This window comes from Hypoxylon fragiforme (assembly GCF_022984875.1).
Source record: "Hypoxylon fragiforme strain CBS 206.31 chromosome Unknown GGS25scaffold_3, whole genome shotgun sequence".
Classification (NCBI taxonomy): domain Eukaryota; kingdom Fungi; phylum Ascomycota; class Sordariomycetes; order Xylariales; family Hypoxylaceae; genus Hypoxylon; species Hypoxylon fragiforme.
In genome coordinates this window covers 1,946,104-1,969,595 of record NW_026054758.1, presented here as the reverse complement: position 1 = coordinate 1,969,595, position 23,492 = coordinate 1,946,104, and the positions used below count along the sequence as shown (strand labels likewise).

Genomic DNA, 23,492 nt, shown 5'->3' with positions numbered 1-23,492 from the left:
AAGGAAACTGCCAAACTGGGAACACAAGGCTGAACGAACGTGGGGTGCTGAATCATTTTATTTTATTTTTTGCATCCCGCTGTAACATCTTTAACCTTTTTCAACTTGATCTTTGTTTAACTATTGAAGATCCCAGCCCAAGAAAAAAAAACCACTGCAGATAGTTAACTAACCTAGAGCCTTGCAGCTTTCTTCAGCCTCATTTTCTCATCTTTGCTCAGCTATTTGTCTAGGATCATTTTTTATATGTAGCCGTGCCAAATGCTTACACATCTACCTCGTTTAATATAACCCATCCTATAGCTACCTAGCTACCTAGCTAGCTAACTAGCTACGTAATTCGTATGAAACGGTGCTAGATAAAACCAACAAAACCACCACCAATTTTCCTCCCTACCTCCCTACCATCAAGCAAACCCACAACCCTCAACCTCCCCTAAACCAAAAAACCCCAAAAATGGCAGACAAACCCGGCGCCCTCGTAACGCCCACCTCCGTGCTCATATCCACCAGCATCGTCGTCTTCATATCCGGCTTCATGCTCGGCGTCTACTCGATCCGGGGCTACTTCTTCGTCTCGCCCACCCTCGCCTCGGAGCGCCGCAAGTACTTCGACGACCCCCCCGAGAGCGAGGAGTCCGACGTCGACGAGGACGACACCATCCTCGACCACGCCCCCAACTGGTCCAACGGCGTCGACGCCGACCGCCGCGACGGCCTCCGCCTCTCCAAGCCCGCGAAGAAGAAGGGCGGCAGCAAGAAGGCCAGCAAGGACGCCAGCAATAACAAGGAGGATGCCAAAGCCAATGATGATAATGATGACAGGATAGCAGAAGGGTCCGCGAACGAGGAATGCAAGCTTGTGCTAGTCGTGCGGACAGATCTCGGCATGACCAAAGGTACGTCTTACTCTCACTTCGCTTTACTTTATCTACCTACCACCTACCCCCTACTAACCCACCCTCCCCCCCCCCAGGCAAAATCGCAGCCCAATGCTCGCACGCGACCCTCGCCTGCTACAAGAAGCTCTCCCGCGCCGCCCAGCGCAACCCCAGCTCTCCCGAGGCCCGGCTCCTGCAGCGCTGGGAGCACCGGGGCCAGGCCAAGATCGCGGTGCAGGTGAAGTCGGAGGCCGAATTAATCCAACTGATGGGCAAGGCGCGCAGCCTGGGCATCACGGCCGAGGTCATACAGGACGCGGGCCGCACGCAGATCGACCCGGGCAGCCTCACCGTGCTCGGCGTCGGGCCCGCGCCCAAGAGTGTCGTCGATGGTGTCACTGGTGGGCTGAAGCTGTTGTGATGTAGATACTAGCTACTAGCTGGCTGGATGTTTCATTGGTATACATTTTTACTAGTAATCAAAAGGGCGGGCAAGGCATGAATGAATAAGCGACGCGGCGGATGCTACAAAAAGGGTATATAGATAGGTAGGTAGAAAAGGGCATCATCATAGAGCGCGCCAGTATTGTAAATACCAAATAGGCGGACATATTCATTTTACAGGGAAGGCATTATAAAATTGAAAAGCATATTCGATTGCAGCAGGAAATGTTTCTAGGCAACTACTATGTAGTCATATCATCTTCGAGCCGTGAGACTCTTCAGATATGTAAAAGTCCAGCTCTAGACCTCCAATAACACAGATACGCATGATTCCATCACTTTGAACCTGACGCATTTTCTCGTGTCTATTGTTTTCCTTCCCCCAACGCCATGACTCCAGCCAGTTGGTCTTTTTTAATATCCCATATCTCTCGCTCTCTGGGTATTAGCAGCAAAGCAAAACATAGGGGGGTGTTGTAACCATGTAGTACATCCGCTTTCAGTAGCACGACAATTAGCAACTATCACAAATGTAAGGTTCTTTCCCAAGTGGATTTCGAACAATCGTTAAAAGCATCAACCATATGGGTTAGTTTGGACTGTCCCATATAGTCCGACTTGACAATCGAACAATTATATGTCCACAAGCATAGCCATGAGATGGAATTGTACAGCCCGAGTCGACTTTCGTCATCCAATACTCAGTTGCTTTACTTTAACTATTGCTGCGCATTGTTGGTAATTGCTATGAATTGTCCGTTTTCTCCTAATTTTCTTTTCTTTGTTGACTCGTCGGCTGGTGATCCTGGGGAGGCGGGTCTTTTCTCTGGGGTTGGGGCCTTTGTAATGTCTGTCAACCTCTTACAGTCCTTAGCCAAGGGAATAATGCTTTGCTCAATATTTGAGAGCTTGGTCGTCAATTCATTGGCTTCCTTTTCGATCTTAGCAATTCGTGCTTCATTTCGTTGCCCATATGGATCTAATTGCACGAGTATCATTTCAGCCATCTGCTTCGAGCTAAGATTTGACCACTGCGTATTGATTGCTCGAATGGCTAGCTCCAGGGCGTTGAACCTTCGTTTTGCATCGTCTATATCCGGCTTGATTATTTGCAGGGCATCGCAATTATTTGTCCCTCCATTCGCATTATTTTGCTGGCAAGCCACTACTTTTTGTTCGAGTTCGAGATGCCTGCGGCCGACAAGATCAAGTCTTTGGCTGAGCTTTAAACCCTCAAGTAATCCGAAACGCGTTTCGAGTTGCGCTGCAGTCTGGCTCAAGAATTGGATTTGTGATACCAACTCTTCCTTCGTAGCAGCACCTGATCGTTCCAACGCACCAATATTTGTCTCAATTTTGTCCACATGAGCCCTCACTTCTTCAACCATGTCGGCACAGGCCTCGGCAGATTCAGCAACGATTTTCTGGAGGACCTCACCAAATGGCTTGAGCTTCTCATCTACAAGAATTTGAAGTGCGGCTTCGCCATCTCCCGACATCCTGCTGTCGGGCTGAGGTTGGGGTACTTGTGCAGTATCCACCGCTTCAAGTGCCTTTCTTGTCTCCTGAGCAAGGGAATCACTCTTATCGAACCGCGACGCAGTCGACTCTTGCATAGATTGCAGACTCTGTTGCAAAGTAGCAATTGCTCTATCGTTGGAGAAGACCTTATTTTTAAAGTCGTGGTCAATCCAAGTCTCCAACACTTCATTATAGGTTACCATGTCTAGTTCCTCAACCTTTTCCATAAACGTGGAGACCTTGGTTTCCACATCATCAATCCGAATTACAAGAGCTTGAAAGGCTTTGGACAATTGATCAATCTCTTCCTGGATTTTTTGGGTGATTTCGACGTTGGTGGGCTCGAGCTTAGTGAGTTGGCGCTTGAGTTCCGCGTTTTCAGACTGAAGAACATTGTGCTCGGACTTCAAGGCTTTGTAGTCTCGGTCCAGGGCATTAAGTTTTTCTGTCGTTTTCTCGTGGTCGCTTAACAAGGTCTCAATCTGCTTTTGGGCTTCAGAATTGTGTTTTTGCTGTTCTGACGCCTGTTGAAGGGCTTGTTGTTTAAAGCCTGCAAACTGATCCTCCAATGCTGATAGTGCGGTAGTATTCTGGGCTACGGTGGCCGCCGCTGCCGCCTGTGGCTTTGCCAACGCATGAGATAATATGGACGAGAGAAATCTTTCTAAATCTTCTCGATGCTGTTGTTCGACTTGAAGACGATGCTTCTGGACTCCTTCGCGTTCTGTCTTGGCACTCTCGTCGAATCTTTTTTGGAATTCCGAGAATGGCGCAAAGTCATCCACTTTATTAACAATTTTACCAACTTCATTTTGGCGTCGACCATCCTCTCGTAATAATTTGTCTTCTTGCAGTTTGAGTAGCGTGCGCTCTTGCGATATCTCATTCCATTTATAAACAGCCTCAAATACTCCTTGCAATTGTGGATCTTTAGCTTTTGGGACAATAGGGCTTACTGCCGCTACTGCAGGATTCAACGCCTTGTTTGCTCTTGCTAATCTATCCGCTGCTAATGTATATCTTAGTAATGTGGTTCAACGGGTGATAATAATAAAAAAAAGCTCACCTGGTTCTATTGGTGTTGGGCGAGCACTCTGAATTGTACTGTGAGTACTGCCAGGGGAATTAGTTGCCGATGGTGGTCGCCTGGCATCGGCAACTTTAGTGTCTATGCATAATTTATTAGGCCTGTCCATTTCTCTTCTGTTTCCACGTGGACTTCGCGGGGGGCGGATCTCTCTCGTGTCTTTGATGTCCCTTGGGTCACGTCTGACTGAATCCATATCATAGATTCGATCACGAGACTGACCTCCGGTTTCTATCGGTCTATAATGGCGGTCGACGTCGTTTCCATACGACGTTCGTCGTCGATCATCGTCATAAGCGTTTGGTTTCCATCGATGATAGGACATGGTAATAAGAAATAGAAAAGTTGAAAGTTGAAAGTTTCAACTTGAAATTGTTTGAAAACAATAAAGTTACTTTGTTTCCCCGCTAGCCAGGACTGCCAGGGCTGCCAGGGAAGGTGCTCCTTCAAGTCACCTACTAGGCAGATGTAGATAGGCAAGCTGTTGATCCCCCGGTCTTTTTGGAATTAAGGTTTACAGGGGACTTCTTCTGCCAGATCAATCACGTTTAATAGCATCGCCCAAGAAATCCGTTCGGGGTTTTAAGTCGGGGGTTTCAACTTCCAAGTAATTCGAATCGCTTGAGTGAAAGTGAGAGTGAGAGGAAGATGGCGATAAATCATGAGCAATAGTGACGGGGTGATTAGATATGTATGAAGATCAATCATCAATCAACCACACAAGTACCTAGTATTAATTACCCTAGGTAGATATTCTTCGAATATCAATTCCACCTCGAATAAGATAATCGAAGTCTTCAAGCAAACCCAGTAAAAGCTGAGCTTGAAAGATAACTTGGTTGGCTTATTTGATAGAGGTAACACTTGAGTCTCGGGTGTTTCTTCAACCGTCACTGCCTTTAAACTAAGTTGAGTTAAAGGGAAGAGCAAACGGTTGAGCAAAGACTTTGCGTCTGCGTGTTGAAAGCAGGTACGATGTAGGTAGCCAGGCGGGTTGGCTCAAATAGTTATCGGCAAGAGCCAAGGTTTAACGGCAGGAACAGCTGAGCTAGTAGTTAATGCTATTAGCGCTTGGTATGTGCACACACGATCCCACCGCTCCTTCAATACTTCAATATTGTTTTGATGAATTAATAAGAGCTTCGTTGCAGATATGTATTGTAGATACGTATTGTGATATGTATTGCAGATATGTATAGCAGATAGGTAGGTACGCATCGAAGAGGGGAAGTTATAATATAATATGTGAGTATAGCCAGTCAAAGAGAAATATATAAGAGTGCTTCGTGTAAGCTGTTTGTTGGCTAGGTATGTACCTAGTGGCCAGGCTTTTCAACTAACCTAGCAGTATATGTAGCTGAAGCACGAAATATGGGCCATCGGTAATGTGCCTACACTACAGTAGACCCATATTCATGTTGGAAGCACGAACATTGAAGTGAACATTGAATTGTGGGTTTCTTTTGCAAACTGAGGCAGAGACAATAAAAAATGCAATACACGTAAACGTAAACGTAACATCGATTATTTATAGTATTGCTGTAAATAAATGGGAAAACTAGAACAGATCACGAGGAAATAAGGGGGGGAAGAGCTTTTATTATATCAAGTCTAATCCTTGGAACCTGGGCTATACCGTGGTTGACGCGACAAAACGTGACTGTAAAAGTGGCGAATAGGCAGAGAACTTTCTGGATTTATTTTCTTTTCTTTACTTATCACCTACGTAGGACTTATGTAAATGATATTTTAAGTACATGGTTAATAATAATTTTCAAGTTTTACAAAGTAGTTTATACTACATGTACGTAGTACATGTGTATAGCCGTAAATAAAAGCAATCTTGCCTCGATAGATATTGGACGATAAAAGTGCATAAAGAGGGTGGGGTAAAGTACTCACTTAGGTATCACTGCATAACCTTGTAGGCCTCATAAACGTATATCAACTTAAAACCTATAGCCAACAAGATGAAATAAACTTGTTTCATTGGTAACGTTGGTTACATCGCCTAACAGTCACATGCAGCCCATGTTATCCAACGAATCGAGGCGAGCCGGGTCACTGCATGCCTAGTATGATATTGATGCATGTATGTATCAATCTACTATGCCGCCGTATGTACTAGGTAGTTACTTGCAACTTAGCAATAGTTAACCAGCCATAATCTTATGTGCATCAAGCCACACCTTCGTTGCACGTGACCTCCAAATGCAACTATACAGATTTGCCAAGATTTCGTCTACAGTGCGTACATATATTTACATACATACATAGGGTACATAGGTACTCACGATAAGGCACGATAAGAGAATTGAAGCATCCGCGTGTACCTAGCAGTACCCTTGTAAGCGCGTCTAATTTTCCAGAGCTTGTAAATCCAACATGAATCTTTATTCCTAACATTGAACCTTAGAACATTGAAGCTCCATCAATACTAGATGCTGTTAAAAAAGACAAACACCAACACAACAAACCTGAACTGAAGAGCCATATTCATCTTTAGCAATTGAACATCAATCGATTTCCAAGATGGCTGCTGTAAGTAATTGTCTATATTCCAGGAAATTTCCCAAGCAAATGGAGAGCTTCGAAAGCTAATACTTATTTGTGCAAACCCATATAGCCCGTCGTGACCGTCGGCGAGACCAAGGAGCTGCGAGGTCTAAACCTCATCGCGGCGCATTCCCATATCAGAGGTCTCGGTGTAGATGCCGACACGTTAGAACCTCGCGCGGCGTCGCAAGGCCTCGTCGGCCAAGAGAAGGCGCGAAAAGCGGCAGCCGTCATATTAGAGATGATCAAGGTTGGCAAGATCGCCGGCAGAGCAGTTCTAATTGCCGGGCCCCCAAGGTATGTGAAGCTACCGCCTATCACTTCCACAGCTCCATAGGGTTATCATTGACCACAAGGACTTTACAGTACAGGTAAAACAGCGATCGCAATGGGCATGGCGCAATCGCTTGGCCCCGACGTGCCCTTCACATCACTTGCATCGTCCGAGATCTTCTCACTCGAGATGTCCAAGACCGAAGCCCTGACGCAAGCGTTTCGAAAGTCGATCGGCGTGCGCATCAAGGAGGAGTCCGAGATCATGGAGGGCGAGGTCGTTGAGATCCAGATCGACCGCAGTGTCACTGGCGGCGCTAAGCAGGGCAAGCTTACGATCAAAACTACGGACATGGAAGCTGTCTACGACATGGGGGCCAAGATGATTGATGCCATGACCAAGGAGCGCGTCATGGCCGGCGACATCATCTCTATAGACAAGGGAAGCGGCAAGATCACCAAGCTTGGCCGAAGCTATGCTCGCAGTCGCGACTATGATGCCATGGGTGTCGACACAAAATTCCTACAATGCCCAGACGGCGAGTTACAGAAGCGCAAGGAGGTCGTCCACACAGTTACGCTTCACGAAATCGATGTTATAAACTCGCGTACGCAAGGCTTCCTAGCCCTCTTCAGCGGCGACACCGGCGAGATCCGCAGCGAAATCCGAGACCAGATTGACACCAAGGTTGGCGAATGGAAGGAAGAAGGCAAGGCCGAGATCGTCCCCGGCGTACTATTCATCGACGAGGTACACATGCTCGACATCGAGTGCTTCAGCTACATAAACCGCGCGCTCGAGGTCGACCTCGCCCCCATCGTCATCATGGCGAGCAACCGGGGCCACTCCAAGATCCGCGGCACCGACTACCGCAGCCCGCACGGCCTACCCCTCGACTTCCTCGACCGCGTCGTCATCATCCAAACCTCGACCTACTCCCCCGACGAGATCCAGCAGATCCTCTCCCTGCGCGCCACCGAGGAGGAGATCGACGTCTCCGCCGACGCCCTCGCCCTCCTCACCAAGATCGGCCAGGAGGCCGGCCTCCGCTACGCCAGCAACCTCATCACCACCTCCCAGCTCGTCAGCGCCAAGCGAAAGGCCAAGCAGGTCTCCGTCGACGACGTCCAGCGCAGCTTCAAGCTCTTCTACGACCCCGCCCGCAGCGTCACCTTCGTCACCCAGTCAGAGAAGCGCCTCATCGGCAACGACGGCGCCGTCGACTTCGCCATCGCGAACAACGGCGATGCCATGGAGATCAGCTAAGGTAGCTAGCTGTGACGTGCGAGGCTTACCTATTACCTAGTCTAGGTACCTACCTCATCAAATCAATCAATCAACCAACCATCTAATGAAATATCTCGGAACGTTGCTTCTTGCTTTCTCCCCACCTTGCCCCCGGGACACCACAACAATGGCGTTAATGATGGATATCATCCCCCAAAATTTTTCAAAGTGAAGAATGAACGATAATATTGAGTGAGGAAAAGGTTACTTGTTTGTATGCTTGCTTGCTTGTATGCTTGCTTCAAGCTCATGAGGTAGAAGAAGAAGAAGTGGTGGTGTATCATACATAGGTACTTGCGGCGTAATGGAATTGCAATTGCAGACAAAGAGCTATGTGTTTAGAAACTCTACGTTTCCTTTCCACCTCAACCTTGACCAGATCATCTAGAATTATTGTCTTGATGCGTAGAAAGTAAGAGTGCATAGCTACGTACTAAACCCCTATGATTACACATGCAGTAAGTGAGTATTAGGTATCTAGTAAGAACGTGATCGATGCACGAAGACTAAAGAGATTACGAGAACACCATACAGAGTAGGCATTTCAATGGAGAGCATCAAATCTTTTTTTGCATTTGTATTTACATTATCCTTATCCCCAAGTCGTGCCAGTGTCATGGAGCTCCATAAAGAGCTCGGCCGTATTCTTTAGTACCTAACCATTGTTTTCAATGAAAGCCGCCCGCACATTTGGGTTCCCACCGTCGTCAAATCCTTGAAGTCATTAATTTATTTGCCAGCATCAACCTTGGCGATGTAGGACACAAGGTCAAGGACACGTCGGCTGTAACCCCACTCGTTGTCGTACCAGCTGACAAGCTTGACGAAGTTGTCGTTCAAGGAGATACCCGCCTTGACATCGAAGATGGAGGAGTTGTTGTTGCCAATCATGTCAGTGGAGACAACAGCGTCCTCAGTGTATCCGAGGATTCCTATAATTAGAGCATTAGTTTATGATAAGTAGTTCAAGACATGCAAGAGTGTCAACATACCCTTTAGAGGACCCTCGGAGGCGGCCTTGATAGCGGCCTTGATGGTGTCGTACGAGGCACTCTTCTCGATGCGGACAGTCAAGTCGACAACGGAGACGTTGGCAGTGGGCACACGGATAGACATGCCAGTAAGCTTGCCGTTGAGTTCAGGGATGACCTTGCCGACAGCCTTGGCGGCACCGGTGCTGCTGGGAATGATGTTTTGGGCAGCAGTACGACCACCTCGCCAGTCCTTGTTGGAGGGACCGTCGACAGTCTTTTGTGTAGCAGTGTAGGAGTGGACAGTAGTCATCAGACCCTCAATGATGGTGAAGTTGTCGTGGACGACCTTGGCGAGGGGAGCAAGGCAGTTGGTAGTGCAAGAAGCGTTGGAGATGACATCGGCCTTGCCGTCGTAGGTCTTCTCGTTGACACCCATAACGTACATGGGGGCATCGCCTGAGGGGGCAGAGATGATGACCTTCTTGGCACCACCCTTCAAGTGAGCCTTGGCCTTGTCAGTGGTAGTGAAAACACCGGTAGACTCAATGATGTACTCGGCGCCAGTCTCACTCCAGGGGATGGTAGCAGGGTCACGCTCTTGGTAGAACTTGACCTTCTTGCCGTTGACGATAAGAGCATCGGCCTCGTAAGAGACGGTTCCCTTGAAGATACCGTGTGTGGAATCGTACTTCAGCATGTACTCTGCGTAGTGAGTCTCGATAAAGGGATCGTTAACGGCAACGACCTCGATGTCCTCGAGCTCAACTGCATTGCGGAAAACAATACGGCCGATACGGCCGAATCCGTTGATGCCAACCTTGACAACCATTTTGATCTAGGTCTTTAGGGGGGGATGTTAGTAGTTGATCGAGTTTAGGTAGTAGGTAGTAGGGTTGAGATGGTGTGAAAATGTGTGTGTGATGTTGAAGTGTGTGAGAATGTTAGGAAGCTAGGTATGTGATATTTCAAAGACGGGTTCGAAGAACGAGGAACAAGGTATTTGTATTTTGCGAAATGTTCGACAGGATAAGAACATTAGAGGGGTATTATGCTGCTCCGTAAAAAAATAGCAAATCACGATTGACTTTTCAGTTTCCACTGTTGAATGGTCTTGTGAAAATGCTTCGGAAGGAGTTTCCCATGTTTCAAATAGCTCCAAACTCAAAGCAAAAGCCAAGTGCTCCATGTTGGCGTGTTGGCGGGGCAGGAAACAGCAAGCTCATGGATATGGATGAAGCAATAGCGGGGTAATGGAACGAGTAAAGGTGGGAGGGTATGGAGGGGTGAGTTCAGCTCTTACTTACTTGTAGGTAATTTAATTAAATCTGAGGATTGTATTACTCCAAAATTGATCAAGAAAGATCAATCGAGTAAATAAATAGTTTTGAGGAAAGAGGTCAGATTAAATATTGAGTTGTTGAGAGGAAGAAGAGAGGGTTTGATTTGGAGGGGTAGGAAGTTTATATGATGGCATGAGCGACATAAATAAAAAAGGGTTGAGAGAAAAGTACTAAGAAAAAAAATATGATGCAGTAATCCTGGTAACATCCAGGGCTAGTTTGGTGGGTACCTTGTAAGTGGAGTGCTTCTAATCTTGCATGTGGCCCTACACTCTCGAGCTTAACACTGCTACAGCCTGTAACAATGTACATACCCATACTTGGAAGTAGCTACTTGGAAGGGCCTACTGGCCAAGATTGTTTCTTTGGAGGGGTAACAAACGGGTCACTCTCAGAGTCTCAGTGAATGTCGGAGAATTCCTACATAGGTATGTATTCCCACATACACAGAATCACAGATCTTATTACACATACTGTACGGCCCTGCCAAACCTATACTTGACAAATACATCCGTATCACTCCGCCCGTATTCAACTCACCTTGACTTACTACTTAACACTAGGTATAATGGTATCACACTCGAGATCAGGTGTTTCTTCTTCGAGAAACATGTGGTAAACGACATGAGCTGACTCGATATATCAAACGAGAGAATCAGATAATCACAAGATATATTTAGCTATCTTATTCTCCTATCCTATACATATTAAATAGTGGCCACTTTGTGAATTTTTTTTTTCTTGTTTGTAACATTGTCCTGTTTCGATATTCGTCTTGTTTGATCTTTATTACGTTGGTATGATATCTATCAGAAGTATAGTGGCCACGGACAAGCCCGTTCAGCTGAGTACCTCGAAAGTATAGGACTCGTAACTCCGGCGGGCTCCTTAGACAGTGCGTGGCCGAGTTCCGTTGACTATCACACAGACTTTATTCGAAGTCCATACCGTTTCTTTGTCAGTGAAACAAAACCACCCCCAAACCCCTAAGCGATAGATATGCGTACCTAGTAGTGAGAAAATAGCTCAACTAATAAGATCTCATTCATTATATTCCTCAAACTGAGAGCTTATAGGCCGTTTCGAAATCTCACAACAGTTTCGACCCTGACTTCAGTTCAGTGTTGTCATAAAATATCATGTATTCCAGAAGTCACTTTACTACAGCCGAGGGAAGCCTTTTCACTGTGTCAAACGAAAACGGGCACGAACGTCTTACGGGATCTCGGCCACGGAACGGGCTACGATTCACGAATCTATCCGAAATGGCTCGGCTCTTGCAAGGCTAGCCCAATGAGCTATAAACAGAAGCATTGGCATCTCTTTCTTGAGATGAATAACCGTGTACAATCCCGAATGATTGAATCACTTCGATTCCGTTTGTCCTGGGCCCCTGGAGTCTCGAAGTATGCCACGGCCGGCTGCTGCAGCTTTGTGGAACACAAGGCAACAAGACAAAGATACATTGGCATAACCCACTCACAGTCTACCGGTACACTACATGCTATGGGGGTTTCTAAATTTTGCCTTCAAGGTCATGCCCACTAGACCTACCTTGAATCCTGGACGTGTAAGCCAAAGACCGCAAGGTACCGGAGTTTGTGAGCAACCCAACTCCGTATAGCGTGCCGAGATCCAAACATACATACACCACCTCCCATAAATTGCTATCAGTACCAGATGCTCATCATTACCCATCAGCTTCCTTTTGCAAATCACGCCCTATTAGGTATCACATGAGCGACTTTCTATACATACATATCATACATACATAGATGAGTCAAGAGCGATTGTCAAATCATCAATCCGACATCGCAAGCATGACAAAACGATCAACCTGGCTGGCCAGATCCTATCCCAACCAATGTAGATGGGCAAGGGCTCAACGTGCCAATAAATCATACGCAATCTGGCTTGCTCAGCAGTAAGCAACGCCGGCTTACCGGGCTCACCACTTTATCAGCCTGCCAGCCTACCTTTTCTTTCTAGTCAGTAATGCCATGACTGATTACCTAGATGGATGGTCAAACGCCACACAAGGCTGGGGGGCAATAGGCCCGAACCCTTCAAGTTTCGATCGAAACCCGACTATGGCATTCCATTTTAGCTGCATCGTCTAAAACCCAGGCCAAGCTCAGTTTCCCCTGCTAGACAATTCGATCCTATTTTATCGACGGCTCCAGAGCTTCCTCACTTCGGTGCTTTTCAAGGGTCTCGGCCCCCCAGCCGCCCCAACTAATCAAATAGGTATTTACTCGATACGGACGGAGCCTATGTTATTACAAATGTAATGTGTATAGCTAATCAACACATTTTCAAGTTAGTAGGCAACACTTGACTACGTATTACCACATTCTCCAGAAATAGTCGTGAAGATGCTGCAAGCGGAGCGAAAATGATCTCGACACCACATTGTAGTAGGTATTATCCTCATCATCGAATTTATTTTTGTGATACGTTTCCCCAATCTTTATCCAGCATCGTATATATCAGGAAGATCTGAGATGCGCGCTTACCTAGGCAGTTTAGCATAGATAGGTTAGTATCACCATTGAAATATTACTTCGGTAGTACCTGGGCATAACTACTGCACTTCACCCGCTTCACTTTAAGGCCTCGATCAGAGCAGGCGTAGGCATATTTCGTGATTGAACAATAAAGAACTTATTTTCTACATATGCCCCGGCCAACCGCAATACGAAACCCAGTAAACCGATATGTACGTCAGCCAAGCTACATAACATTCTAAAAACCCTCCGAGGTTTCCCTCACTCCCGTTAATTCTTCTTATTTTCAATAGCCAAGCAACGCATCCAGTGGATCCTAGTATACCGACAACTACTATTTGCCCCAAATGAACCTACGTAATATTTCGTGTTTGAAAGACAAGCCACGAGCAGAATTGAGGATAGCCTCAAGCAAGCAAGCAAGCAACTACCTACAACGAACGCACCAAGACAACAGCAACAATAACAGGAACAACAACAACAACAACAACATGATAACCACGTTTCGGTATCCCATATACGCCATGTACATAGGAGCCATATCTATCTATCCAATCCATCCTGCAGCTATTGACTAGGTACTAGACAAAGACCGAATATTTGAAGTTTAGATGTGCCTAGCCTAGCCTGCCTAGCCTAGAGATACTAGAGACAGGTAAGTTTAGAGTTACTCTTTTGGTGCAACGAAAACATCATGCTTGGTAGGTCCCTAGGTTAGACATGTATGTATAGAGATAGTTACGAGTCGCAAGCGGCTACCTATCCCTGTGTGGCATCATTAGCTATGATGTCGACTTGCATCAGCTTATAAGCTCGTTACTACAACTACTTACTCCCTTCATTGCCCCTAGAGTAGGTAGCTATTCAACATCATGGTCAAGTAGGACAGATCTACTACGTAGTATGCTATCCATCCCTTAGCTGTATATCAGGGCTTGCTACACGCATCTTAGTTGGCAAACCTCTCCGATGTAAGGGCATTCTACACGAGACTATCAATTGATTGTGCATCGGATTTCCATTGGTCACTGGACATAGCTGTCATATATTGCGATGATAGTAATATAGCCTCTGGGGTATAGTCTTTGGGCTCCAAAGCCACTGATGGGTTCAAAGTCCTACCACAAGCACGCGTTGATTGTAGGAAACGGTCATCCCAAGGAAACATCCGTGGGTATACCCATACACCATCTAGCAGTCGTCCCGAGTCCATGAACGCCAACGCGAATGCAATCATGAGTACATGTTCCTGTTGGCGCCTTCACTTGAGCCCGAATCCCTCACTTTCATTCACCGCCCGCCACAAGCACTGTTCCAGTCTCGCTCGCGAGGTATAACGGTATAAGGACAAAACGTTAAAACATGTCCTCGCTGAAGGAAATCGCCCTTCATCCTCGCCTAGAAGGTTGACCCGTATAACGAGGGACGCTGCACCCATAGCGGGAATGCGGTCACTGCCCGTTATGAACGATAACAACCGACGCTGATCCACGGGCGAAGCTCTTTCAAATGTACCCCAGAACCATTGCACTGTTGGCTCTATATCGGGGTTTACATGTTTTGGCCAGCCGGTATAAATAGCGGCACCCCTCAGTGAGGAGATATCTAGCGCCTCGTCCGAACCGCGCACAAGCAGCTCAATTTCCTCCGGTCTGAAAAGTGTCAATGCATTACCCGCACAGACGGTGAAGAAACCGCGCTTGAACGGTTCAAACTGTCGAGTAACCGAAGTATCAAGTAAATATCGGACGTAAAGGTCGACATAATCTCGTCGATTGGCATTCGTAACCATTCTGGTCTCACCCCCTGCGCAAAGAGGTACTCTGACCCTAGTACCATACTTTTCGACTTCGATAACAAAATCTAAGCAGAAGGTAGATTGAACATCTCCTTCGAAATCCAGCAGTTGGCGAAGTCCCCTGGCCAGGGCTGGACGAAACTCGGCTAGATCATCCAAGGTATAGTTCATGGTAGGACGGGAGTGTGCTGGCGCACCAGCCGCAGGAGGAGGCGCGGATGCGAGCAGCTTTCGAAAAGCAAAGGGTGGGAAAGCGACGTCTAAGATGGTTGAGTTATATATAGCCAGCCCCAGCAGCACTCCCACGAGAAAATACTGATCAGATGTCTCAAAAGTATTCGGGTTGAAGTAGCAGAAACGCGAGTCCTCGTCATAAACGAAGAGACCTGGGATAACGTTTTAGAAATGATCTTACAACGCGGCGGGAAGAGGGGGGGTACATACCATGGTCAGGATTAAATACCTCTCTCACGAGTAGAAGGAACCATTCTTTTCGAAGCCCTCCTCCATCGACGCCTTCTTCTCCTTGGAATTCAATTCGCAGACCTTTTTTAATGTCCTCGCTACCACTACCAACGACTTCGCTCACCTGCTTGAGACTATCATCCACGAGGCATTCTCGACGGACGCTAAGAACAAGATATTGCGTATAGTTCCTATGCGTCAATATGCTGTCAAAGAAAGCTTCTCTCGCCTTTCCAGCCATTTGTCGTTTCGCATCGAACTCTAGTATTTGTATTTTGGCCCATATACTCAGAAAGAATGGATATTGGCAAAAGGCGAACCTGCCCCTTTTCGATTCCCATAGCTCATAATCAGCTTTGAAGTCCAAGCAGTCGACCATCGAATTATAAAAATCACTGGTCGATAACAAATGGTTATGGTTACGTCCATCTGATCTGTCAGTGCGGCGGATGTACGTTAAATTGTTTGCAGCAAATATGAGGGCCATTACTCTTGCAGCAGCTTTGATCTGCCAGTCGTCTGTATATGCCGCACGCTTCGGTTCAACAGGTTGCTTTTGCTTCTTGGACGCTTTCGATGCTTCCAAGGCAGCATGCAGCGTTGCCGGCGTGTTTCCAGTACGCGAATTAGACATTTGCGGGATCAAACCGCCTGTTACGTCGATCTGCGGTTCCACCCTTTTCTCACTCTGATGGTTCAACCGATACGTAATGAAGCCACTAATCAGATCCTTTGTCTGAAGGAAAAGGGGCTCGGGCAATCTAGAGAGCCACGGGACTAGATGATGATGACATTGCTCAGATGAATTTGCCAGCAAACCGAGAATTCGCTTTATAATTCCTGAATGTCTTCCGGGGGGTGATTTTGGTTGAGCCTCTGGATCGTTTTCTGCGGCTACACCTTTTCCCTTGCTTGAACGTTGGTATTGACCCGTGTAGGATTTAGACCCTGAACTGAGGAGTGGGTTGGCCAGCATCAAGATTAAGAAGCGTACGTCCTGAGGCTCAGCCAACAATCGTCCAGGGCGTTTTAATAGCACTTCTGTGCACTTCAACAGAACTCGTTGGATATGCTCCTGAGCCGTGATGGCCAGCGCTTCGAACTGTTGTAGCCTTGCGTCCGCTAACCGTTGGGATGGTTCCTGCTGCAACATCTCCGAGTAGACTTCTGACCAGGACTCAGCTGTGTTAATTACTACGTGATACCATTCCATGACTGCGGCCCAATCAATTCGGGGAGATCTAGTCGTCACTATGGAAGGTACATCTTCCTTTCGACGGGGTGGGTTTTTGGAAGGCAAAGGTTCCTCTTGGCCTCCAGTCCACCACGTACCATTCTCAGCGAAGTCGCCTAGAAGCAACAATTTGGGGTCGAGCTCTGATATAGGCGTGTCATCGCGAATCGGTTCCTTCTTATTTTCCACGACTCGTTTCTTTACGACCTCGGAGGGAATTCTAGAGTTAGCACTCATATGGCGAGTGACGAACGAATGATTGATACACGCATGAGAACTAAAGCATGATACGAGGTACTCCTCCAATTTCCTAAACACCTTCTTGGGTTCTGTCTGGAAAGCTGTAGTGTCTGGTTTGGAGCTAGGCTCTCCTGTTTGACTAACAGCAGGAAAAGTCGAACTCCTTGTATCGGGAAAGGATGTAGAATACGATCTCGTTATAGGTGCGTCGTTATTTAACGGATTTGGTTCAATATTGAGATCGGCGAAATCGTCGAACACGGCATTGTAAATATAACTAGGCGGACTTGCGTTTGCAGGGGGCGAGCCACCTGGCTGACTAGGAGAATCGCGCCGTGGAAAGCCCTCATTAGGTGGTCGGGGTGCGATTCGGTCCGGTGGAGATTCAGAGTGGTCTTGGTACGATCGTGTCGACATCCAAGATTGTAACGTCGAACGCAAGCACTGCTTAACGAGGTGTCTCGTACGATCGAGAGATATCGAGGTTGCTGTGATGGTAAGTAATAGCACATTTCCTGAGGATAAAGCGAGACCTACGGGGTTGCGAGAGATGCCGCGCAGGGCCGACTATACTTTCGTTTGGTTGTAACGAGCCACTTGGACTGGGATTTAGTTGGGTGCCAGTGTTCTTAGCAGCAAGATCGTATGGCTTGAGATCGTTTATTGTTAAGCAAATGGTACACCTAAAGATATGTAACTCTTTCGGCCATCTGACCAAACTAGCACATGTCATGCAGTTCCCTGTCGCGAAGTCCCCTGGCCCGCGCGGTATTCTTCTAGGAGGTGGGTTTTGGTGTAGATTCTGCTGTCCCTTAGGCCTAGGACTGTCGTCGTCGACAAATTCCTCGTTGCCAGGCCTAGCATTCTTCCTCTTCTTACTGGAAAATAACGAAGGAAATGGGTGGCTCATTGAACGGGAATGTTGGGAGGGTCGTTTCGTGCTTGGAACAGGGATATCGTCGTCGTCGGAGCTTGATTCGACATGAACTTGAGTATTCCTGAGAGGGTTGAATTCGGGAAGCCTTGAATTGGATCTTGGACGACGGAGCTGCTCGTTTATCGAGGGATCACGAAACGGGTAGTCAAAAGGGCCTAAAGTCGGTCGACCCGGCCGATTAGGACGGGAAGACATATTGGTCTTGCTCGAGAAGCTCGTAAGGATGTCGTAATTGCAGAAATGTGGGAAAAGCCCAGCACCAAGAAAGGACGATTATGTCTGCATCTGTACACTTGCTCTACCTGTAAGTAGAGATAGAAACCTCAATGGAGGCAAGCAAGTAAGTTAGATTGGACTCAGGAGAGTTGGGTGAGCAAGCAAAAAGTAGGAGAGCCTTGCAATTCTAATCCGTCGTACCTTACGTAGGTACCTTACGTACCAACAGTACCGAGACAAGACAAGACAAGACAAGACTCAAACCCGGTGATGAAAAAGCCAACACCAATTCGAGATAGCCAAATTGGTCTAGATCTAGAAGCACAATCTTTCATATAAGTTCTTTGGGTAAGACATAAATCAATATACTCATATCTTCTTTTTTTTTGTTAATGAAAAGATGCGAGAGTTAATTAAATCAAATTGAAATTGCCTAAGCTCATGGTATTTAGCATTTTAGAATTTGAAGTACGTATCGAACTATGTAGCTACAGTGCCTGCCAGAGCCTACCTACTTTAAAGAAAAAAAGACTAATAACTAATGGACTAATCATAACGCTTGCCGCTTCCCGAAGCCCCGATAAAATCAAAGTGACAGGTACAATTACCCTGGCAGTTTTTCATGTACATATGAACATTGGATGCCCCCACCTGCCCCAGTTCCCCACAGGAGATACAAGGGTCAGCTGGTAAGCTTCTCAGCTTGTCTCACAGAACAGTCTGATGCTAAGTGCAGCTGAAGGTAGGTGCTTACAATAATAATTCAGGCGGGCCAAGAACGACATGGCAATTTACAGATTACCTGCCTGCTGACGCAAAATCTGGGGGGTACCGGGTTTTGGGGGTTCCTGTGATACATGTACTTCGTATTGTACATACAAATATTGCACGTACTGTATGTACTTCAAGTCATTTCCCCATGTTTAGGTACATGTACATGCTCATGATCCCCCTTTGTAGCTTACAGAATGGGGTCGTTGCGATCGTACATACATAATAATGATATCCATGGATCATATGGGTACCTATAACTACTACCTTACTATCTTATGATATGTACATACTTAAGCCTGTCGAGTGGAAGGAACTCAGCAAGTGTCAAGTTTCAAAGACGGGACTCTGCGAAACCAGGAGTGATTACTATGTAATGATGCCCAACAGGACCTGGCAGTGCTGGCCCTTACTGGGTTACATAATGGTGTACCCAAGTAAATAGCCTACTTCGCTAACCTTGCCAACTTGCGCAGCTACTATTAAACACAGCCCTAATAGTAAAGACATTTGCAATGACGACTACACCGGATACAATATTCTTTCTGCAAATAAATCAATATTATGGCCACCGCAAGTCAAGTCGTACGAGTTAATTCTCTCTCTCTCTCTTTGTGCTCCTTCAATGGACAAGTTGATAGTTTCACGTCTACTTGAAGATTTCGAAAAGAGAAGTCGGATTTCATTAAAGGATATATCAGAACGCCAGTTGACAGCATTTGGCCAATGATGTTGTATCTTAACTAAACAGGATCCTAACAATACAACTTTGGTTTGCTCTGACAACATCATATATAAGGTCACTAATATGACTCTTCTGAACCGTTCTAGGTAGTTACTTACTGCACATAGATAACATCATTCCATCTAGTGGGGATTACTTATAACATCAGTTTTAAAAATTAAGCACAAGCACGAGTATCCAGGCCCCCACAAGTAACACGCATAAGACAAGCTTTGTCACTGAGTCTAGTTCAAAAGGGTTCAACTGCCATTCAAGACAGACAACCCCCTTTCAAGGTTCGAACATTTTTTAGGGGTCGATAAAGTAAGAATCAGGGCAACGAAATCGTCTTCTCGTAAAGCCTCGTAAGGCCCCATAGAGAAAACGAATACGAGGTCCTTTAATGCCATTAATCTAAGCTAAGCTAGTATTTTAAAGGTCCCTCTACCTAAGGCATTACTTAAATGGCTTGAGCTTAACGGATGCGGTGCTTATCTGACGTTGAGCTTGTGTTGTCTCTTGATGACTGAGATGAAGAAAGCAAAAACAAAAGCACAAGAGAGCAACTCAATTTAATTCCACCCACAGCCAAAAGGAAACTTTGTCTCGAACAATGATCATAAACTAAAACCACAGGCACCTAGGCAGGTAGGTCGATAGGTAGGCATCTAACTATGCTAATGTCACCTATTGTGGTAGTCCTAAGGGAGGCATATCGACCTACTCAGGCACCTATCTAAGCACCCTCCTCAGGCAGTCTAAATTTTATAGAAGATGGCCACGAGTGCGATGGAATGCCACCAGAAGTGATAGCTTTCACACATCATAGGAACAACCCCACGATGTTTGTAAGAGTAGCACTACAACCCCGTTCACATGCCCACTCAGAGCCAAGCTTCTGTGTGCATTGTGCAATACCTCAACCAACCAACTCACTGTCCATTCGTAGGGCTGCCACTCAACTTTGGACAACCTCCAATGTTGAAACTTTTGAGTAACAATGCCAAGTAGTAACCTTGAGAAACCTAGCTTTGAGCAAACACAAGGCACAATGGACAGCTCACATCTCCGTGTAAAGCCTAGCAGACAAGAGCTGTCTTCTCAAGAATCCTCCCTCGTCGACTACAGCTTCCAAGGAATTATACAGCAACATGCTCACGAGATGGAGATCGCATTTCAACGCATTATCAACGCTATACTGAAGCACAGTAAGCTAGATATCACTTTAATTCGAATTAGCAATGCGACAGAAGAGTAGGCCCCCCCCCCTCTCTCAATCTACCCATCACTAATCTAAAACACAGTTCTTTCCGCGTATCCCTCGCAGCCCGCGCTTCAAACACCGGGCCCATACGAGCCACACTCTCACCCATGACGATCGAGCTCTGTGGCCCTTCCGGCAGCTTCGGCACCATGACTCTCCCCGAGCTCGAGACAGCTCCCGGCGGTATCCCCATCGAGGTAGCCAAGCAGCTAGTGACGATCACGGACAAGCAAGCACTCCAGGCCTTCATCGCCCTCGTCATCAAAGGCCCCAACGCCGTGCTCTCTCTCAAGAACGGCAGCGCCACCATCTCCGCCGCAACTCTTGGCGTAGGCCCCAAGCCCATCCGATACGAGCGGGAGATCCCGATGCCGGGCATGGACGGCCCGGCCGTCAGCGTGAAGAGCGCCAGCAGCGTGCGCACAGCCACCTCGGCCAAACTCACCGTCGTGCTCCACGTCAAGAACCCGAGCCCGGTTGAGCTCAGCTTCGGCCGGTGCTATTTCGACATCCGCGACCAGGACGACAACACCTTCGCCACCCTCGGAGGAAACCTGGACATTCGGTGCGAGTCTTTCGAAGCCTCTTTCCACGGGCCCGTGACCTGGGTCGGCGAGCTCGAAGAGGGCAAAACGCGGCTCGTGGGTTTGGGATGCGTGGGTGCCGGGTGGTGCGATGAGACGATCAGGGCCATCGATGTGCCGATCATGGGTATATGGAAGATCCGCAAGGCGCTGGGGATGAAGTATGTGGACCCCTTTGAAGAATCCCCGGAGGTATTTCGCTGGCGCGGAAAGTTCTGGAAGAAAGGTACCTGGATCTAGACGCAAGTCAGAAGGTTGTGAGGCGGAACGGATATCCTAGGGGCATAATGACTTGCAAGAAGTGATGACTTGCAAGAAGTGATGACTTACGCAGCATGATACTGAGGGTCCGATACTAGGTTGGGAGTTAAGCAGACTGAATAACGAAGCCCCTGGCTAGGCAATGAAGAACCGATTCTGTCTCGGAAAAACAGAATGTATTTATTTGCCTCAAAGGCCCCATGAGTAGCATCTGCAGTAATTCCACCACAAGGCACATATACTTCTTCCCCTGATAATCATAAAGTAAAGCGTAGTTAAACCGCGTAGATAAATTCCTTAGTAAACTTGGTATATCGACGATGTATCTTTAAGGGACGGCTCAGAAAGTAGTTCACGGCAACCCGTTAGATAGTATAAGCGATACCTCTGTCCCCAATATGAAGCAGGGTGAACCCATAACTGTTGTTCTAGTCAGCGCTCGTTACGAGTGTGTATAAGATTATGGGATAAGGGGTCGTTATAGGCATAAGTGAGGGATGAGTCTTCAGTAATCATTGCCTGCTGCCATAAACGGACCCCCACAAACGATTATAATCCAGTTGCCCCGATAAATATTCCCTACCTAACTAGCAAGAGCTTCAATAGGTAATACGATTGTTAACATCACTCCATTCTATACCTACCCACTAGCCAAGACAGGGCATGGTGATCGGAGGCGTTCACACACCCACCCCAAATCCCTGCCATCACACTCCGTGCAAGCCCGTGCCGGGGCAAGTTACCGGCCAGATCCGGTACCTCCGATCTACAATTTCCATCATAGAATTTCCGCCGTGAATTTCAGTACCTCTCTAGCTAGACAGCCAGCTCCGTTAACTCGGTATACCTACCTCATTCCCTACCTCATATTTTACTTTTTCTCACTGTTGCCTAGAACCTACTTGTCCACCTTCCGACTTACCTAACCTATACTCTTATATCCCCCTTTTCTCCTCTCTCTTCCCATTCCTCTTCTTCTCCCTTCCGTAAGAAATACATCCACCTCTTCCAAAAGAATATAGCAAAATGCCACACATAGACCAAAAACTCTTCCAAGCCTTCCTCCGTCGCCAATCCCGACGTGACCATCCCTACCGACGAGGCAGGAAGCCTCGATCCCCATCCGCTTCTCCCACCATCACCGTCGACGGCCAACAAACCGACTCCAACAGCAGCACTTCCCCAGGCTCTGATGAAAGCCACAACCAACCACCGTACGGGTACCAAGCCTCGCATATTCATGTGCTCGAGCGACAGGCGCAAGCCCTGGTGAATACTCGCCCCCTTTTCCTTGTCTCCCACTTCCTCACTCTTTCCACATCCCCATCCTTACTACCCACTCCAACCATAACTTAACATTCTCCGTCCCATTTTCCTATCGCCCAGGAATGCATCGCCGAGATCCTCCATCACAAAATGACTTTCGATGGATACCCTCCTCTTCCTGCACCGCCATCTCCTCCCCCTCCCCAACCCCAACCCCAGCTCCAGCTCCAGCTCCAGCCCCTAAAGATGAATGGGAATGAGAATGAGAATGGGAGTTGGGTATGGCAAAGCAAAGGGAAAGAGGCAGGCAAAGAGAAAGAGAAGGACAAGGACAAGGAGAGTGTGAAGGGGAAAGAGCCAAGGAAGAAAACGGGAAAAGCAAAAGCAAAAGACCCCAAGCCCAAGCGCATAATCAAGCAAGAACCCCACGACTCCAACATCGACGTAGGTAAAACCGATACAAAGGCCCAACCTAGGTATAAACAAGCCGAGTCGTTAAAATAAAGTAAGCCTGCATTGCATACCCAACCAGGTACCCGCGGCGATCGCCCTAGGCTACGAAACGAAACGAAACGAAACGACGGGGACTGGGGACACTGGCCATCAAGGTCGTGGGGTCGTCGATGCTTATATTGACCGCAACAAGCTTCGTCCGACGAATGAGCATCCATCCATTCCCCTTTTTTTCGCATCTGGCATCTGCGTTTGTTTAGATTAGCCAGGTAGGTAGGTAGGTAGGTAGGTACACAGTAGTTACTCCGCTTGCTTGATGGGATGGAGTTCCCGCAATCCCTATTCGGGACGCCGTATAGTTAGTCTCCTATTGGCTGGACTAAACCCCCAGACATGACTATCACTTTC

At 47.2% G+C, this 23,492-nt stretch overlaps 7 protein-coding genes across 7 annotated transcripts; 4 read left to right on the top strand and 3 right to left on the bottom strand.

Annotated features, from left to right (window-relative positions):
* Positions 1 to 257: 257 nt before the first annotated feature.
* On the top strand, positions 258 to 1,673 carry GGS25DRAFT_185293 (PTH2-domain-containing protein). Its single transcript, XM_049256664.1, has 2 exons — positions 258 to 899; positions 977 to 1,673. The coding sequence occupies exons 1-2, from the start codon at positions 458 to 460 to the stop codon at positions 1,300 to 1,302; spliced, it is 768 nt and encodes a 255-aa protein (XP_049118950.1). The 5' UTR covers positions 258 to 457; the 3' UTR covers positions 1,303 to 1,673.
* Positions 1,674 to 4,595, bottom strand: GGS25DRAFT_185282 (uncharacterized protein). Its single transcript, XM_049256663.1, has 2 exons — positions 3,913 to 4,595; positions 1,674 to 3,855 (listed from the first exon to the last, which is right to left on the bottom strand). The coding sequence occupies exons 1-2, from the start codon at positions 4,256 to 4,258 to the stop codon at positions 2,045 to 2,047; spliced, it is 2,157 nt and encodes a 718-aa protein (XP_049118949.1). The 5' UTR covers positions 4,259 to 4,595; the 3' UTR covers positions 1,674 to 2,044.
* Positions 4,596 to 6,293: 1,698 nt separating this feature from the next.
* Positions 6,294 to 8,484, top strand: GGS25DRAFT_481715 (TIP49-domain-containing protein). The gene is made up of 3 exons (XM_049260211.1): positions 6,294 to 6,474; positions 6,560 to 6,786; positions 6,856 to 8,484. Exons 1-3 carry the CDS (start codon positions 6,466 to 6,468, stop codon positions 8,027 to 8,029), a joined length of 1,410 nt encoding a protein of 469 aa, XP_049118948.1. The 5' UTR covers positions 6,294 to 6,465; the 3' UTR covers positions 8,030 to 8,484.
* Positions 8,485 to 8,598: 114 nt separating this feature from the next.
* GGS25DRAFT_481713 (glyceraldehyde 3 phosphate dehydrogenase) lies at positions 8,599 to 10,599 on the bottom strand. The gene is made up of 3 exons (XM_049260210.1): positions 10,329 to 10,599; positions 9,043 to 9,865; positions 8,599 to 8,982 (listed from the first exon to the last, which is right to left on the bottom strand). Exons 2-3 carry the CDS (start codon positions 9,851 to 9,853, stop codon positions 8,780 to 8,782), a joined length of 1,014 nt encoding a protein of 337 aa, XP_049118947.1. The 5' UTR covers positions 9,854 to 9,865; positions 10,329 to 10,599; the 3' UTR covers positions 8,599 to 8,779.
* Positions 10,600 to 13,790: 3,191 nt separating this feature from the next.
* On the bottom strand, positions 13,791 to 18,229 carry GGS25DRAFT_185141 (uncharacterized protein). The gene is made up of 3 exons (XM_049256662.1): positions 17,146 to 18,229; positions 15,114 to 17,096; positions 13,791 to 15,055 (listed from the first exon to the last, which is right to left on the bottom strand). The coding sequence occupies exons 1-3, from the start codon at positions 17,738 to 17,740 to the stop codon at positions 14,133 to 14,135; spliced, it is 3,501 nt and encodes a 1,166-aa protein (XP_049118946.1). The 5' UTR covers positions 17,741 to 18,229; the 3' UTR covers positions 13,791 to 14,132.
* Positions 18,230 to 20,307: 2,078 nt separating this feature from the next.
* GGS25DRAFT_513399 (uncharacterized protein) lies at positions 20,308 to 21,344 on the top strand (the record flags this gene model as incomplete). Its single annotated transcript, XM_049262873.1, has 2 exons — positions 20,308 to 20,510; positions 20,561 to 21,344. 2 exons carry the CDS (start codon positions 20,308 to 20,310, stop codon positions 21,342 to 21,344), a joined length of 987 nt encoding a protein of 328 aa, XP_049118945.1.
* Positions 21,345 to 22,391: 1,047 nt separating this feature from the next.
* Positions 22,392 to 23,349, top strand: GGS25DRAFT_519470 (uncharacterized protein; the record flags this gene model as incomplete). Its single annotated transcript, XM_049263711.1, has 3 exons — positions 22,392 to 22,634; positions 22,752 to 23,075; positions 23,164 to 23,349. The coding sequence occupies 3 exons, from the start codon at positions 22,392 to 22,394 to the stop codon at positions 23,347 to 23,349; spliced, it is 753 nt and encodes a 250-aa protein (XP_049118944.1).
* Between the last annotated feature and the right edge of the window lie 143 nt (positions 23,350 to 23,492).